This window comes from Mustela lutreola, chromosome 15 (genome assembly GCF_030435805.1).
Source record: "Mustela lutreola isolate mMusLut2 chromosome 15, mMusLut2.pri, whole genome shotgun sequence".
In the NCBI taxonomy this organism is placed as follows: Eukaryota; Metazoa; Chordata; class Mammalia; order Carnivora; family Mustelidae; genus Mustela; species Mustela lutreola.
In genome coordinates, this window is record NC_081304.1 from 40,345,944 (window position 1) to 40,363,446 (window position 17,503).

The 17,503-nt window shown below is 38.7% G+C and overlaps 1 protein-coding gene across 2 annotated transcripts in view; it reads right to left on the reverse strand.

Annotated features, from left to right (window-relative positions):
• The window catches only part of ATAD5 (ATPase family AAA domain containing 5), a 48,100-nt gene that overhangs the window by 18,553 nt on the left and 12,044 nt on the right, over window positions 1–17,503 (reverse strand). For both annotated transcript variants that reach the window (XM_059149280.1, XM_059149279.1), the window contains exons 4-12: window positions 16,386–16,550; window positions 14,330–14,456; window positions 13,752–13,833; window positions 9,164–9,348; window positions 5,872–6,029; window positions 4,720–4,879; window positions 3,942–4,268; window positions 1,752–1,848; window positions 118–197 (exon numbers count right to left, since the gene is read on the reverse strand). In XM_059149280.1, the coding sequence (XP_059005263.1) occupies window positions 118–197; window positions 1,752–1,848; window positions 3,942–4,268; window positions 4,720–4,879; window positions 5,872–6,029; window positions 9,164–9,348; window positions 13,752–13,833; window positions 14,330–14,456; window positions 16,386–16,550 (1,381 nt within the window). The remainder of the gene's footprint in view (window positions 1–117; window positions 198–1,751; window positions 1,849–3,941; window positions 4,269–4,719; window positions 4,880–5,871; window positions 6,030–9,163; window positions 9,349–13,751; window positions 13,834–14,329; window positions 14,457–16,385; window positions 16,551–17,503) is intronic.

Consider the following 17,503-nt stretch of genomic DNA (forward strand, 5'->3'; position numbering starts at 1 on the left):
TTTAATTTACAAAAGCTACAAAATCAAATATAAAATACCAGTTAGGAAATTTTATATGAATATTTAGCTAATCTAACTCAAAATGTTCAGTCAAATGGAGAAAAGGACTCAAAATACCTTCCTGTTTCTCATCTTTTTTTCCCTTCAAATTTTGTCTTTCCTCCAATTCAGCTCTTCTCTTCCAGTCTTTCAACCAACTGCCATAAGAAAATGTATGTTAATAAAAATAATGCACAGAATAGAGCTATATCTCTTTGAATCAACTAAATAGTGAAATATTTTTACATGGGCATGAATATTTTTTTTTTTTTTTTTTTTTTAAGATTTTATTTATTTATTTGACAGAGAGAAATCACAAGTAGATGGAGAGGCAGGCAGAGAGAGAGAGAGGGAAACAGGCTCCCCGCTGAGCAGAGAGCCCGATGTGGGACTCGATCCCAGGACCCTGAGATCATGACCTGAGCCGAAGGCAGCGGCTTAACCCACTGAGCCACCCAGGCGCCCGGGCATGAATATTTTTAAATGAAGTAATTTTTTTACCAAAACACACAAGACTGTATGAGCTAAGTTATTCACGGCAACATTGTTCCTACTAGCTTCCATAGGGAAAAACCTAGAAGTACCTCAGTAGGAGAAAAGATACACACAGTGCAGTTACCTAAAGAATCAGTATAGAGCAGCTATAAAGAACCGAGGTGAGGCGCCTGGGTGGCTCAGTGGGTTAAAGCCTCTGCCTTTGACTCAGGTCATGGTCCCAGGGTCCTGGGATCGAGCCCCACATCGGGCTCTCTGCTCAGCAGGCCTACTTCCCCGCACCCCCCACCCCCCGCACCTGCCTCTCTGCCTATTTGTGATCTGTCAAATAAATAAAATCTTAAAAAAAAAAAGAACCGAGGAGACCGTGTGATGACATGAAAGATGTCTAATACACGATGCTAAGTAAAAGTAGAAAGATGAAGTTCTAGTTTGGAGCTAGACTGCCCAAGTTTGAGTTCCAGCTCCACCACTTCCGAGCTGTGTGACTCTGGACAAATCATTAAACTTCTGTAGGCCCATTCCTCATCTGTAAGATAAGGACAACAGTATTTATCCTCATAGTTTTAAGGATTAAATGAGCTAAGAACAATGCAAGTACTTAGAATAATACTAGGCTCAAAGTGTACTGTTATTATGGGTCCCTATTTCTTATATGAAATCCTTTGGACCAGCTGAGTTTTAGAATTCAAAATTTTCAGATATTATAAAAGTAATTTGGTACGTATACCACATATAACATAATACCTCTAATGGGGTCTGTAACATTACATCCAAAATCACTTAATATTTCTGTCTAAAAAAATGTATGAACTCCTACTAAGTGGGAATCCATAAAGACCATAAAATATAATAAAGTTAGTAACTTTTGGTTTGCAGAACTTCTTGGATGTGGGAATCATAGACAAAGGATTCTGGACCTGAATTAGTAATGTGATCCTATCTGTTGGGAAGAAAGCTAATATATGCATAATACATGTTTAACCTTACATTTTTCTGTAAAGGCATAAAAGAAACCTTTAATAGTTGTTACCACTGGAAAGCAGAAATGGGAGAAAAGAGGGATATTTATTTTTCATATTTTTCTTGATTTTTTTTAAGATTTTCCATGTAATATATTACTTTATGATTTCTAGATTTTAGTATAAAGAAAACAGACTAAGTAGTAAAACTAGATCCAAAAACAATTTCTCAATTCTTTTATAAGTTTTACCAACCTATGTAACTTTTTTATAGCTAGCTCATTGCCTATGAGTTCACTGGAGTTCTGAGGTTGATACTTTTCTGTCCAAAGCATGTCTTCAGTTCCAAAATCTAAAGCAAAAAATACATATTAAACATTTTTCCTTGACATAGTACATATTCTTGACAATTATGGTATTGTTTTCATGTAAACAATGAGTATTTACCCAGGTATTTATGGCTATAAAATGCCAAAAGGGGCAATTTCAAAACTTAACATTACATTTTAAATTATTATTATTTTTTTAAATTTTTGGTATTTTTATTTGAGGGAGAAGGGGAGAGAGCATGAGTGGGGGGAGGGACAGAGGGATAAGCAGACTCCCTGATGACCAGGGAGCCCAACCCTGGGCTTGATCCCAGGACTGAGATCATGATCTGAGCTGAAGTCAGTCTTAATTGCCTGAGCCATCCAGGCACTCCACATCTAAATTTTTCATATCAAAACCCTCTCTCCTTAAAAGCTAACCACTACTAGGATGCCTGGGTGACTTAGACAGATAAGCGCCCAACTCTTGATCTCAGTTCAGGTCTTGATCTCAGGATTGTGAGTTCAAGCCAAGTTGGGCTCCATACTGGACATGGAACTTACTTTAAAAAAAAAAAAGGACAGGGGCCTGGGTGCTTAGTCAGTTAAGCATCCAACTCTGATTTTGGCTCAGGTCATCATCTCAGGGTCATGAACTCAGGGTACTGAGATCCAGCCCCATGTCCGGCTTGGCACATAGATAAGTCCACTCTTCTCCCTCTTCTTCTATCCATCCCCTGACACCAGTGTGCTTTCTCTCTCTCTCTCTCTCAAATAAATAAATCTTAAAAAAAAAAAAAAAAAAGGGGCTAACCACCATAAAGTCTCATGGCAGTAAGGTTTAAAAGTACACATTTAGGGGCACCTGCTTGGCTCAATCGGTTAGGTGTCTGCCTTCTGCACAGGTCATGATCCCAATATCCTGGGATCAAGTCCCACAACAGGCTCCTTGCTCAGTAGGCAGCCTGTTTCTCCTTCTGCCTATTGCTTCCCCTGCCTGTGCTCTAGAGCGTGTGCGCACTCTCTCTCTCTCTCTCACACAAATAAATAAATAAATAAAATCTTTTTAAAAAGTACATATTTAGAGGCACTTGGCTGGCCCAATTGGGGTTGCACGTTCAAGCCCCACATTGAGGGTGCAGATACTTAAAAATATTAAGTATTTAAAAAAAAATAAAAGTACACATTTAAAATTTTAATAATCACTAAAAAACATGAAATATGAAAAATAAGTTATACTATAAGAAATAATCTGAAGAGGGACGCCTGGGTGGCTCAGTTGGTTAAGCAGCTGCCTTCGGCTCAGGTCATGATCCCAGCGTCCTGGGATCGAGTCCCACATCGGGCTCCTTGCTCAGCAGGGAGCCTGCTTCTCCCTCTGCCTCTGCCTGCCATTCTGTCTGCCTGTGCTCACTCTCTCCCCCTCTCTCTCTCTGATAAATTTAAAAAAAAAAAAAAAAATTTAAAAAAAAAAAAAAAAGAAATAATCTGAAGAGCAAAGGCAGCATAATTCTAGTGCAACTTCCTTTGACTCAAACAAACAAACATTAAACTGTCCTATTAAGTCAACTGGGGTAAATAGAGATGTGCAACACTCCCATTTGAGAAGACTGAATGTTATAAAGATGCCAATTCACTCCAAATGAATCTATACACTAATCCAAAATCAAAACCCCAATGGGATCTGTGGGGGTAGGAGAACCTATAGTTTATTCAGCAGTGTAGCTACATGAACATAGTTTAAAAAAACGATAGGAGACTTGCTGTACAAGTACAAATCAAAACATACTCTAAAGCTATCTAAAGAATGAATTAATTCAACAGAATACTTTGAAAAAGCTAGGTAACCCAAATGGGAACATGTCAGAGACATGTGAAACAAATGTAAAATAAATGGTGTAGTATAACTCCAGGTTTTTACAAAAGCACATGTATTTATAGAAGCACAGAAAAATAAAACATCAAACACCAATATGTTAAATGTGGTACTCTTTAAAGCTGTCATTAGTAAGGCTCCCACTTGTTTTATACACACATATCACTTGAATGTTGCATGAACATGTATTAAAGAGAAGAGAAGATGAAAGATTAAGTACACAAAAGTGTTCTAGGACCAGAAGGAGCAGATCTGATTTACCAGGAATAGATCTTTCTGAGGGAGACTCTTCGCCATCATCTATCATCAGAACATCAGGATCTTCAAGTGCTTCTGTTTCTAATTTACATGTTGTGCTCAGAGCAGTCTCTTTCTTCCTGGATGTTTTAGAAAGAAGGCCTTTACAAGAGTCTAGCTTTATCCTGGTGGAGTTATTTCTTTTGTCAAGTTCTCCTGGCTTCCCATTTGTCTTTTTTGGACTTTGTGAATACTCATTTGGCTTCTTTCTTTTTGACTTCTGAATTTCCGTTTCCACTCGTTTCCTTTTAGTTTCTTTTTGATTGACATCGGGCTCTCGTTGTGGACTTTCTATTTCAGAAATCACAGAAATGCATGTGTTTAACAAATCAACCAAAGTGAAATTTTAATATCCGACCATCTTAATGTCATTTCCGAATAACCAATAATCTTAATACCACAAAATGAAGAAGCAAAAATCAAATACGGCACACAGAAAGCAAGCAGGCTATCTTGTTATTTAGACTGCCTTTTGTACAAGCTGTGTAAATTCAAATAATCTTATCTAATGCTTTCCTTAAATGAACTATTAATATCTTAATTAAAGCCGCCTTTGCGTTCGCATCTATGGAAAACGGCAAGGGCCAACACTGCACTTAAACAAGATGCTTTACTTCAGTTGAACAATTTTTCCTGCTAACCGTAAGCAATATTCTCTCTGTGGACTTGTAAGAGTCAATGACCAAGTCTTAATGTTTTCAAAAGCAAAATGTTAATGTAAATGATAACAGTTATCACTAACCTTGTTTACGATGACACTCAGAAAGCCCCTGGTGCTCACTTCGTTTTTTTAGAAGCAAGGAAAAATATTTCCTCAAAGAAAATTCAGGATTTGACCATCTAATTTCCTCCAGCAAAAGATTTCTTACTTCTTCAGTCAAATCTTTCCTTTTCTCCACAAACTGCAATATAGAATAAAATGCTCAGTAACAGATCCACATTATCTATTTTCTTTAAGTTTTTTTTTTTTTTTTTAAGTAATCTCAGGCATCTGGGAGGCTCAGTTGATTAGGCGTTTGCTGTCAGCTCAGGCCATGATTCCGAGGTCCTGGAACTGAGCCCAGCATCGGGCTCCCTGCTCAGTGGGGAGTCTACTTCTCCCTCTGCTCCTCCCCCAGCTCGTTCTCTCTCTCTCTAATAAAATCTTAAAAAGAAATAAACAAAAAATAAAGTTATCTCTATGCCCAATATGAAGCTCTTGCTCCAACAACGGAATCAGCCAGGTGCCCCCTACACTCTTAATATTAGTCACCAACTACTTTCTGTCTATAATAAATCATGTTAATGTAAGAGTAGCTTCAGTGACTAAATAAACCTTGACAATGAAGCTACATTTGCATACTTTTGAAGGACTTAGTTCATATTTTCATTGTTCCCTCTTTCAACTAATTATACACATTTATTAGATTAGAAGGCTGACTTATATAATATCTAAATGTGCTATATAACCTAATATTCTTTTGAAATTGGCTACCAGTAATTCCTAAAACATTTCTAAAGCTCTAGGAATATTTATTTATTTATATTTTATTTTTTAAAGGATTTTATTTATTTATTTGACAGATAGAGATCACAAGTGGGCAGAGAGGCAGGCAGAGAGAGCAGAGGAAGCAGGCTCCCCGCTTAGCAGAGAGCCTGATGCGGGGCTCAATCCCAGGACCCTGGGATCATGACCTGAGCTGAAGGCAGAGGCTTTAACCCACTGAGCCACCCAGGTGCGCCAGCTCTAAGAATATTTAAAAGAGATGTCTATCTCAATTGGGATTTATTTTTTAAAACTGGACTCTAGAGGAAAAAAATGAACTTTAGGCCACAATAGTAGATTTCTAATTTTTTTTCTCTCTAAAAGATATGAAGGAAACACCCTATAATGGAGGAGCTCTCCAATACTTACCCCAACAGCAGAATTAGGCCTTTTAGAATTTGGATTCAATGTTGAAAATTCACCAAGAGCAAGAACACATTTTGAGAGATCTATTACTTTAGTATTCAGTTCTTTAAGTTTAGTTAAAAGAGAGCAAGTGGGTGGTTCCAAATGCCACAAACGGCATCCTAAAGAAAAAACAGAAAACAAATACCTTCATTACTTTCACTCACACACATCAAATGCCAAATACCCAAACATGAAAAGACCTGACAACTACATAGTTAACACAAAAATACCAAAACTCAAATGAGTGCACAGGGAACCCATTCTTACTTCCAACGAATACAATTAATAAAAATTACTGAGCCTTCTGATCCAACTGTTTAAAAAAAACAAGTAATAGCAAACTTTCTTTTCTTCTTAAATCAACCTTGCTATTCAGGGTAAAAATTTCAGGGGCAAGTAGCATCCTGCTTTAAAATTTAAACTTTGAGGGGCATCTGGGTGGCTCAGTCGGTTAAGCATCTGCCTTCAGCTCGGGATCCTGGGATCGAGCCCTACATCAGGTTCCTTGCTCAGCAGGGAGCCTGCTTCTCCCTCTCCTTCCACCCCACCCTCCCACTCACTCATGCCCCCCCCCACCTCTCTCTCTCATAAGTCAAATCTTAAAAAAAAAAAAAACTTTCAGACAAATAAATAAATAAAATTTAAATTTTGAAGTCAGACCTGAGTTCAAATCCAGACTGTGCCACTTGCTAGCTGGGTTGAACATGGGCAAGATCCTAAACCCTAGTTTCTTCTTCTGTAAAGTAGGGGTGACTATTATAATAGTCAACCTCCTAGAGTTGTTACAGAGATTAAACTAGTTATGCATACAAAATGCTCAGCAGAATGCCAGATACTAGTAAACCGACACGCAATAACTTTTCAGAGCTAGAGAAGATTGGGAAAGTAAAATATCGTTAAAAAGACTGGCTATGCTGGGACGCCTGGGTGGCTCAGTTGGTTGGATGACTGCTTTCAGCTCAGGTCATGATCCCGGAGTTCCGGGATCGAGTCCCGCATTGGGCTCCCACCTCCACGGGGAGTCTGCTTCTCCCTCTGACCTTCTCCTCGCTCGTGCTCTCTCCCACTGCCTCTTTCTCAAATAAATAAATAAAATCTTTAAAAAAAAAAAAGAAAAAGACTGGCTATGGGATGCCTGCGTGGCTCAATGGGTTAAAGCCTCTGTCTACGGCTTGGGTCATGATCCCAGAGTCCTGGGATTGAGCCCCGAATCAGGCTCTCTGCTTGGTGGGGAGACTACTTCCCTCTCTCTCTGCCTGCCTCTCTGCCGACTTGTGATCTCTCTCTCTCTGTCAAATAAATAAATAAAATGTATAAAAAAAATAAAAAAGAAAAGAAAAGAAAAAGAAAGACTGGCTAGATGGAGGTTCCTCAAAAAGTTGAAAACAGAGCTGCCCTATGACCTAGCAATGGCACTACTGGGTATTTATCCTAAAGATACAAATGTAGTGATCCAAAGGGGCACACGCACATGAATGTTTATAGCAATAATGTCTACAACAGCCAAACTATGAACAGAAGCTAGATGTCCATCAACAGATGAATGGATATAGAAGATATGGTATGTATATACAATGGAATACTATGCAGCCATCAAAAGAAGTGAAATCTTGCCATTTGCAACGACATGCATGGAACTAGAGTGTATTATGCTGAATGAAGTAAGTCAACAGAGAAAGACAATTATCATATGATCTCTCTGATATGAGGAATTTGAGAGGCAGGGTAGGGGTTGTTGGGAGGTAGGGAAAGAAAAAACGAAATAAGTTGGGATTGGGAGGGAGACAAACCATAATAGACTCTTAATCTCACAAAACAAACTAAGGGTTGCTGGGGAGTGGGGGCTTGGGATAGAGTGTTTGGGTGGGGAGGGTATATGCGATGGTGAGTGCTGTGAAATGTGTCGGCCTGATGATTCACAGACCTGTACCCCTGGGGCAAATAATACACTATATGTCAATAAAGATAATTTAAATAAATAAATAGGAACACTGGCTAGGAAGTTCCCAAATAATACATTATATGTTAATGAAAATAGTTAAAATAAATAAATAGATAGATAGACAAGATAGATAAATAGACAGACTGGCTAGGAAGTTCCCTGTATAAATGGGAGGCTGAGAGGCACCTGGGTGGCTCAGTCAGTTGAGCATCTGACTTCTGCCCAGTCTTGATCTCAGGGTCCTGGGATTGAGTCCTGTGTTGGGCCCCCTGAGTCAGCAGGAGACTACTTGTCCTTCTCCTTCTCCCCCTGCTCATGCTCCCTCTCTTTTAAAAATAAATAAATAAAATCTAAATGGGAGGCTGAACAAAATTCAAAAACTATCAAGGTTAGAAACACAAAACAAAAAAAGAAAGGAAAAGAGAACACAGAGTCTGTTTTGTGGGTAGAGGGAGTGTAGTAAATCAAACCTCAAAGCCACCTGAGAAGAATACAAGTGGTTTTGTGCTGATAAAGCAAAAACACCTCTAGGCAGGAATAATGAGGAAGATATAAAGCTGTACTCACTTTCAGCAATTCAAAACTAGGGAAGTAAAATAAGATTGTGTTTGCTTTAGCATTTGAATCCAAACAGAAGCAGGTTCTGACCACACTAAGGCCACTGTGCAAGTGGCCTGTATGAACAGCTCACCCCGGGCATGGTACGTGTGAGGGAAGGCTGAACTGGAGTGGGGAGCACTGAGACTTGCTACCTGTTCCAGCAGATATTTATATGGTTTGAGAGAGGAAAAGCTGTTCTGGAACATTCAGCAGTCCACTGGAAAGAACAGAGCCGGAGCTCCTCTGACAAAGTCTTAAAAGATAATCTGTTCACACACGGGCTACGTGTGTGAAGAGCACGGCCTTCCATTTAGAACATGGCGCCTCTCTGGAGAACAACATCCACTGAGGTCCAACCCATGTGCCTGCTCCCCACTGCACAGAGGGGGAGGGCTGAGGATGCCGCCGGCTCTCTTTCCCTGAACCCCTCATCCTTGGTAAAGTGAGTCCAAGACTGAGGAAGAGAGAGTGAAACATACCCTTTGAATTCCCACTAAATTCCCCTTAAGAATTATCTTTAAACCTTAGCCTCGTTTTAAGTCAATTTACGGTTTTACATTACTTCTAAAATTTTTAAATTTTAGAATCTTTAAAGTCTAAAAGGACAGCATAATGTTAAATTTCAAAATATTAAATATTAATATAAAATATATAAAATATTAAATATTAAGAATATTTTCATTGAAAAATATCTCATTATAAGAAACTCACCGTCATCTTTTTGCTGTACATGGACGACTCTCTGGAAACTAGTACTTGCTGCATTGTACACATCTAATGCAGCAGCTTTCTTTGCAATCTGTCGTTTCAGCAAATCCGGCAAACCACTCATTAGGAAGTCCCGCTTTGCTTTAAACTGCGTTTCACAATCCTGAGCCTTTTCAGATGTATCTTGACTTTTAAGAAAATGATGTGAAAGAGGAAAGCTAAGGTTATACACACTTAAAAAAAAAACCACAACCAACTATAAAACACTTTTAATTTAATTTGAAACAGTGTACAAGGGAGTCATTACACATATACACATATTATATATGTTATACAATATGTATTATATACAATTATAGTTTGGACTCTTGGATGCACACGTGCGTGTGTTTGTGTGTGTGTGTATTTCCTAGCTTTAAGGAGGTCTAGAAACATTGATACCTCAGAAGTAATGAGTAAAATAAGCACTTAGATCTTGGTTTCTAGATCCTCCACTAAAAGGAACCATGGCTCTTTGGAGAAAAGACTATTTCCAGAGCTGGGGCAGAGTAAATCAAAGATGAACCTCTGCACTGAGAACCACAGAAATCAAAACCTCAAATAGAAATATCACATTCTTGGACAAGAAGACTTCGTTCTCTCACAATGTAAAACAATCATCTGCAAAATCCCAGCAGACTTCTACGTGAATGTTCCTAACATCTTTATTCACAATAGTTTAAAACTGGAAACAACCCAAATGTCCACCAACAGTTGAGTGGTGTATCCATCCAGTAGAATACCACTCAGCAAAAATCCAATGAACTACCGATATACAGCTGACCTTGAACAACACAGGAGTTCTGGGTGCCGACTCCCAGCACAAAGATGCATGTGTAATGTTTAACTCCCCCAAAACTTACCCACCAATAATAGCTTCCTGCTGACTGGAAGCCTTCCTAACTAACATTAACCACTGATGAACAAACAGTCTATGTTGTTTATACTATATGCTATATTCCTTATAATAAAGAAAGCTAGAGACAAAAATAGTAAGAAAGTCCTAAAGAAAATTCAGTTTTACAGCACCATAATGTAAAACATCCATGTGAGGGGGACTGCGCCATCTGAGCCATGTTGTTCAGGAGTCGACTGTATTTGAGGACATGGATAAGTCTCAAAATCAGCACGCTGAATAAAAGAGGCCAGGTGAAAAAGAATATATATGAATTCACTTACAGAGAATTCTAGAAAATGCAAATTAACAGAGAAAAAGAGACTGGCACTTGTCTGAGCCAGAACTAGAAGGAGGACTGTTGGAGGGTCCAAGGAGTCTTTCGGAGGGCCACGGAAATGAATCTGGGTCTGTATGGCAGGAGTGGTGCTTTCACTATGTAGCCAACTGACAAAGCTCACCAAGTTATATGCTTCCAGTACAGGTGACTGTATATAAATTACACCTCGGTAAGGTTGTTGTTGGTTTTTTTTTTTTTTTAAGATTTTATTTATTTATTTGAGAGAATGAGAGAGAGAGAGACAGAGAGAGAGGGAGAGCAAGCCTGAGAAGAGAGAGGGTCAGGGGGAGAAGCAGACTCCCTGCCGAGCAGGGATCCCAATGTGGGACTCGATTCTGGGACTCCAGGATCATGACCTGAGCTGAAGGCACTTGCCTAACCAACTGAGGCACCCAGGCACCCCTATACCCCCGTAAGGTTTAAAAATTTAATCAATTAAAAATAATAATAAAAGGCAAAAGAATAAAAAAAAATAGACCACTAGAAACCTACTCGAATGGCTAACATTACAAAGTCTGATAATAATGCCAAGTGTTAGCAACCGGAACTCTCATACACTGCTGGTGGGAGTGTAAAATGGAAAAAACACTTGGGACAATAGCTTGGCAGATTCTTCTGATGTTAGTCATACACCTACCTAGTGACAGAGCAATTCCATTTCTAGGTATTTACTCAAGAGAAATGAGAACACTCTCTACACATGTGTATGGAATGTTCACAGCAGCTTAACTGCAGCCTAATTTCTAGCCAAATGCTGGAAACAACCCAAATGGCCATCAATAAAAGAATGGATAAACAAACTGCGATATATTCATATAAGGAATACTATTCAGCAATAAAAAAGAACAGACTACTGATACATTACCTTGACTGAAAGAAGCCAGAAACAAAAGTGTACCTCCTGTACGATTTCATTTCTATGAAATTCTAGAAAAGGCAAACCAATCTCTATCAACAGAAAACAGATCAGAAATTGCATGGGAGTTGGGGGGCAGGGATTAACTGAAAAGAGACACAAAGGAACTTTTTTGAGTGTGATGAAGATGTTCTCTATTGTTGTGGAGATTACACAGATGGGTACATTTATTAAACCTCCAACTGTTTACTTGATATTATATGCATATGATTATCTGTACATTATACCTGAATAAAGGTGATTTTTTATTTTTTTTAAAGATTTTATTTATTTATTTGAAAGAGAAAAAATGAGAGAGAGAGAGAGAGAGAGAGAGCATGAGAGGAAGAAGGTCAGAGAGAAAAGCAGACTTCCTGCTGAGTAGGAAGCCTGATGCAGGACTGGATCCTAGGGCTCTGGGATCATGACCTTAACCAACTGAGCCACCCTGGCACCCAGTAAAAGTGATTTTTTAAAAATGTGGGTGGGGGGGCACCTGGGTGGCTCAGTGAGTTAAGTCTCTGCCTTCCACTCAGGTCATGATCCCAGGGTCCTGGGATCGAGCCCCACATCAGGCTCTCTGCTCAGCAGGGAATCTTCTTCCTCCTCTCTCTGCCTGCTGCTCTGCCTACTTGTGATTTCTTTCTGTAAAATAAATAAATAAGATCTTTAAACACCACTACCAACAACAAAAAAATGTGTGTGTGTTTGTGTGTGTACTGACCAAAGGCAGTTAGATATGAAAGAATATATATGTAAAGTCTACACAAAGTTCTAAAACTGACAAAACTAATCCCCGGTAACAGAAATCAAACTAATCAATGGTGATGAAATCAGGATAGTGGTAACCTTTCGTTGTGGTAGGATGGGAGTAACAGAAAAAGAGTACCTCTCAGGAGTAAAAGAAATATGTTAAATCTTGATTTAATGTACTTACAAAAACCACTATGCTTAAGAATTATGCATTTAACAAATGAACAAACAAAACAGAAATGGACTCATGACACAGGAAACAAAGAGTTAGCTACCAGAGTGGGGAAGGGGAGGGGGCAGATGAAATAGGGAAAGGGGATCAACAGGTACAAACTTCTAGTCATCAAAGTTAAGTCACAGGGATGAAATTGCAGCATAGGGAGTACAAGCAACTGTAGCAGCTTTCTGTACAGTGAGAGATGGTAACTAGACTTGTCATGGGGACCTTCTTGTAACATATAAAAACATCAAATCATTATTATGTACATCTCAAACTAATAGGATATTGTACGTCAATTATACTTTAATACAAAAAAAAAAGATTTGTGCATTTAACAATATGTAATTATACCTCAATAAAAGTGAAAGGGGAAAAAAATAACCTGAACACGATGTCCCTAAACCTGGTCTTTTGCCAACATCCCATCCACTTGCACAGGGACACCAGAACTTAAGTGTCACCTTTGCACCTTCCTCTCTCTTACCTCCAGTCCCCAGATCTAATTAATCACTATGGATTTTGATCCAGCAAACTCATCTAGCAGTTGCCGTTGCCGTAATGGCCGTTGCCGTAATGACAAATTCTTGCACGTGGTCCAAAGATGCTACATGGACTGGCATCTACCTCTCTAGCTTAACCCTACAGTTCTCTCACCTCTGCTCTCTGTGCTCAAGTCACACTGGTATTCTTTCAACCTTCTCTGTTTGCCATGCTCCTTCTAGCTACAGGGACTCTGCAGACTGTTCCTTCTGGTTAGAACACTGTTCCACCCTGATGAACTCCTGCTCATCCTTCAGTTCAGGTGACATCTCCTTAGCAAAGGCTTGCTTGAGCAGACCAAATCCACTTAATATAAACTTTAATAGAACTTGGCACCTCTTCTTCTTAGTACAACTGCAATTTTTCATTTGTTGGTTCAATTAATATTTAATTATAGATTATCCTTCCTCTTGAGTATTAGCCTTATGAGGACAGAGAATGTGTCTTGTTTTGTTCCCCTTAATATTCCCAGTGCCAAATATACTGCTTGGTACATACCAGGTATTTGGAAGATTTTATTTTATTCATTTATTTTTACTTATTATTATTTTTTTAATGTAATCTCTACCCTCAATGTGGAGCTCAAACTCATGACCTATGATCAAGAATCACATGTTCCCCCAACTGAGCCAGCCAGGTGCCCCATAGCAGGTATTTAAATATTTGCTGAATAAGTTCTGAATCAGCTCTTCGGTGCTTTTGGTTTGTTTCCACTGTTTCATCTAGAGATGGGCCCCAAAATGATCTTCAAATTGCAGTCGTAGCACTGTTAATATTGTCATCTTTAAAAGTGAACTTATTACGGCCTCAAATGATAACATACATGCTTTCTCATCAAAGTAAAGGAAAAAAAAATACAAAAACATTCTGTAAGATACTTTGGAATTTAAAAATTTGTATTGGACTAACCTGCTTTCATCAAAACCAAGAACAGGATCAGCTGTTTTTTGAGCCTTTCTGGTAAGAAATAAAGGAGCAACTTTCATTTTCCCTTAGAAAAATAAATACTTAGGTTAGTGTCAGTGTTTATCATCTCTTCTTACCTCCAGCTATTTTCAAATTATATCACTACCTTCTTAAACTTAAAAAAAATTAAACCTTTTTACTTTCTTTAATCTTAAAAAAGACTAACTTTTTATTTTAAAAAACTTCTATACAATGATCTGGTCTCCCAATATCATCATCAGAATCTCCAGGCAACTTTTTAACTATAGAGTCCCATAAGTCCCCTCCAGAGATTCTCAGCCAATATGCCTAGGGAAGGACCTAAGGATTTAGGAAATTTTTTAATTTACTCTGACGATTTTGATGATCCATCAGGTTTGAGAACCTCTAAACTTAACTGAGGCTAAACAGATAGACAGAAATACTTAATATAATTAAGTTTGCACCACAGAAGGCAAGGAATTAAATTGATAGCATTCAGAGCAATATAATCTCTCTAAAACATTCTAATGTTCATCAAAAGCATTATCAAATTTGATTACCAGGTACACTTTTAGGAGTCTTGTTCAGTTTTTTTCCTAGCACATCATTCAGACACTGAAGTTTCTTCTGATTTTTCTCAGGATGCTTTAAAGAAGTATGATCTGAATCGATTATTATTACAGAATCCTAAGACAGAATAAGAAAAACATTTTAAAAATATGTCATACAATTGATGTTTTAAAATGTCAAGAGGATTATGACGTTAGAAGCCCCAGGTTAAGACAATGACATTAGCAGCTCCATACCTCTCTCCGTCAGACACTACCTAATACAGAAAACATACAGTGACAATAGTGTACATTACATCATACAAGTTCACATATCAAAGAGTGGATTTATGGGGGCGCCTGGGTGGCTCAGTGGGTTAAGCCGCTGCCTTCGGCTCAGGTCATGATCTCAGGGTCCTGGGATCGAGTCCCGCATCGGGCTCTCTGCTCAGCAGGGAGCCTGCTTCCCTCTCTCTCTCTCTCTCTCTCTGCCTGCCTCTCCATCTACTTGTGATTTCTCTCTGTCAAATGAATAAATAAAATCTTTAAAAAAAAAAAAAAAAAAAGAGTGGATTTATTATGACCATGGCCTTCTTTTTTAAAGAAGCATCCAACAGACTTAAGAATCAATATGACCAAGCTATAAAAATTCTAGGTATATTCTTTGAAAGCTATACATTCTATAAATGTACTAGATGAAAATCTGATACATTTTCATGTGGTCAGCATACATTTATCGAGCATCTACTGCATATCAGGCAATACAGCAGGCACTGAGTACATATACAAATGAAACAAGAGCTGGCTTCAAGGTTACACCATGGCTTAGGTGATGGAGAGAGAGCTAGTCTATAAGTATGGTGAAGGCAATACTGACCAAAATACAAAAACCATAGAAGTAAAGTACATGTAGGGAAGGAAACTACTTGTCTTGAAGACATCAGCAAAGGTTTCAAGAGGAGGCATTATTCTTAATAGCTAAAAAGTGGAAACAACCCAAATATCCATCAACTGATGAATGGGTAAATAAAATGTGATATATCCATACAATGGGGTATTATTTGGCAATAAAAAGAAATGAAATATTGATGCTCCAACATGGATGACCCTTGAGAACATTATGATGAACGAAAGAAGCTAGCACAAGGGACCATATACTATACGTATGATACCATTTATATGAAATGTTCAGTCAAATCTACAGAGACAGGAAGTAGATTAGTGGCTGGGTGCCGCTTGGGGAGGAGGGACTGGGAAGTGACAGCTAAGGGAAATAGGGGTTCTTTTGGGGTAATGAAACGTTCTAACGTTGTGGTGATGGGTGCACAAGTCTGTGACTATAGTAAAAGCCAATGAATTGCACATTTTAAATAGTGAATTGTATGGCATGTGACTCATATCTCTGTAATAAAACTGGTTTGAAAAAAAGAGGAAGCGGGGCACCTGGGTGGCTCAGTGGGTTAAAGCCTCTGCCTTCAGATCAGGTCATGATCTCAGGGTCCTGGGATCAAGCTCTGCATCGGGCTCTCTGCTCAGTGGGGAGCCTGCTTCCCCCTCTCTTTCTAGCTGCTACCTACCTATGATCTCTCTTTCTCTCTGTCAAATAAACAAAATATTTTAAAAAGAAAGAAAAAAAGAGGAAGTGTTAGCATTTGGCGGGACTTAACGTTTTGAGTAGGAATTCCTCAGGTAGAAGAGAGTACTCTGAATAGCCATTTCAAGCCAAGACTACAAAGTGGAACAAGTAAAAACTGCACCATTTGGGGGAGAAATGAATAATTTAGTGTGACTAGAGCAAACTGTGTGTATGAGGAAGATGGTTGCTTCAAGGAAAGGGAAGAGCTTTTTCAGCCTGTAAAGGATCGTGAATGACTTGATAAGGATTCAGACTGTATTCTGTAGGCAAAAGAACCCAAAGCTTCTAAAACACACCTGAAAATGATATTCTTTCTAACGCCCTCAAGGGTATCTTACAGTTCTACCCGATAATTTTGTAATGGTTTCCCTTTCCCACTTTAAGCAGCAGAAGAGGACAGAACCCATACCAATAAATATTTCTAATACTTACTTCTGATTCTGACAACGGCTTCCTTTCAGGAAGTGTCTGATGTCTAGATGAACGTCTCAAGGGTGTCACTGTTTCTTCAGTAGCCTTTGACCTACTAATGTGTAAAGCTTTTGCCTTTTCAATCAATTGTTTTGCTCTAGATACATTTTTGGAAGCATTGCTTGCCTAAACAAAAATATATGAAATATTAATATAGGTTAGTGGCAAACATTTTATATTTAATGATTAAAAAAATCAGAAAAGGCTGGGAAGCCTGGGTGGCTCAGTCAGTTAATCAGCTGCCTTTGGCTCAGGTCATGATGCCAGGGTTCTGGGATTGGGTCCCTCATCGGGCTTCTTGCTCAGCAGGAAGCCTGCTTCTCCCTCTGCCTGCTCTGCCTGCTGCTCCCCCTACTTGTGCGCTCTCTCTCTCTCTGACAAATAAATAAATAAAATCTTAAAAAAAAATTTAGAAAAGGCAAAACTTTGGAGACAGTAGAAAAGATCAGTGGTTGCCAGGAGTTAGGTGGGGAGGAGGGGATGAACAGGCCCATCATAGAGGATTTTTAAGGCAGTGATACCATACTCTTTGCTTGATACTATAATGGTGGATACATACCATGATACATCTAAACCCACAAAATATATAAGACCAAGAGTGGACCCTAAAGTGAACTACGGACTCTGGGTGATAATGATCTGCCAATGCAGGTTCATCAGTTGTAACAAATGTACTACTCTGGTACTGATAATGTGGGAGGCCATGCAGTGTGGGGACAAGAGGTATATGGAAAATCTTGGTATCTTCCACTCAGTTTTGCTGTGAAGCTAAAGCTGTTTGAAAAACTAAAGTCCATTAAAAGGGCACCTGGGTAGCTCAGTCATTGAGTGTCTGCCTTCAACTGAGGTTGTGATCCCAGGGTCCTGAGATTGAGCCCTACACTGGGCTCCCTCCTTGGTGGGAAACCTGCTTCTTCCTCTCCCACTGCCCCGCTTATATTCCCTCTCTCACTGTCTCTGTAAATTAAATAAATTTTTAAAAATAAATAAAAAATAAAGTCCATTAAAAATATATATATAATAGAAAACTATAATCACAAATAATATTAAATAAAAGACAAAGAAAGTTACTCAAATCT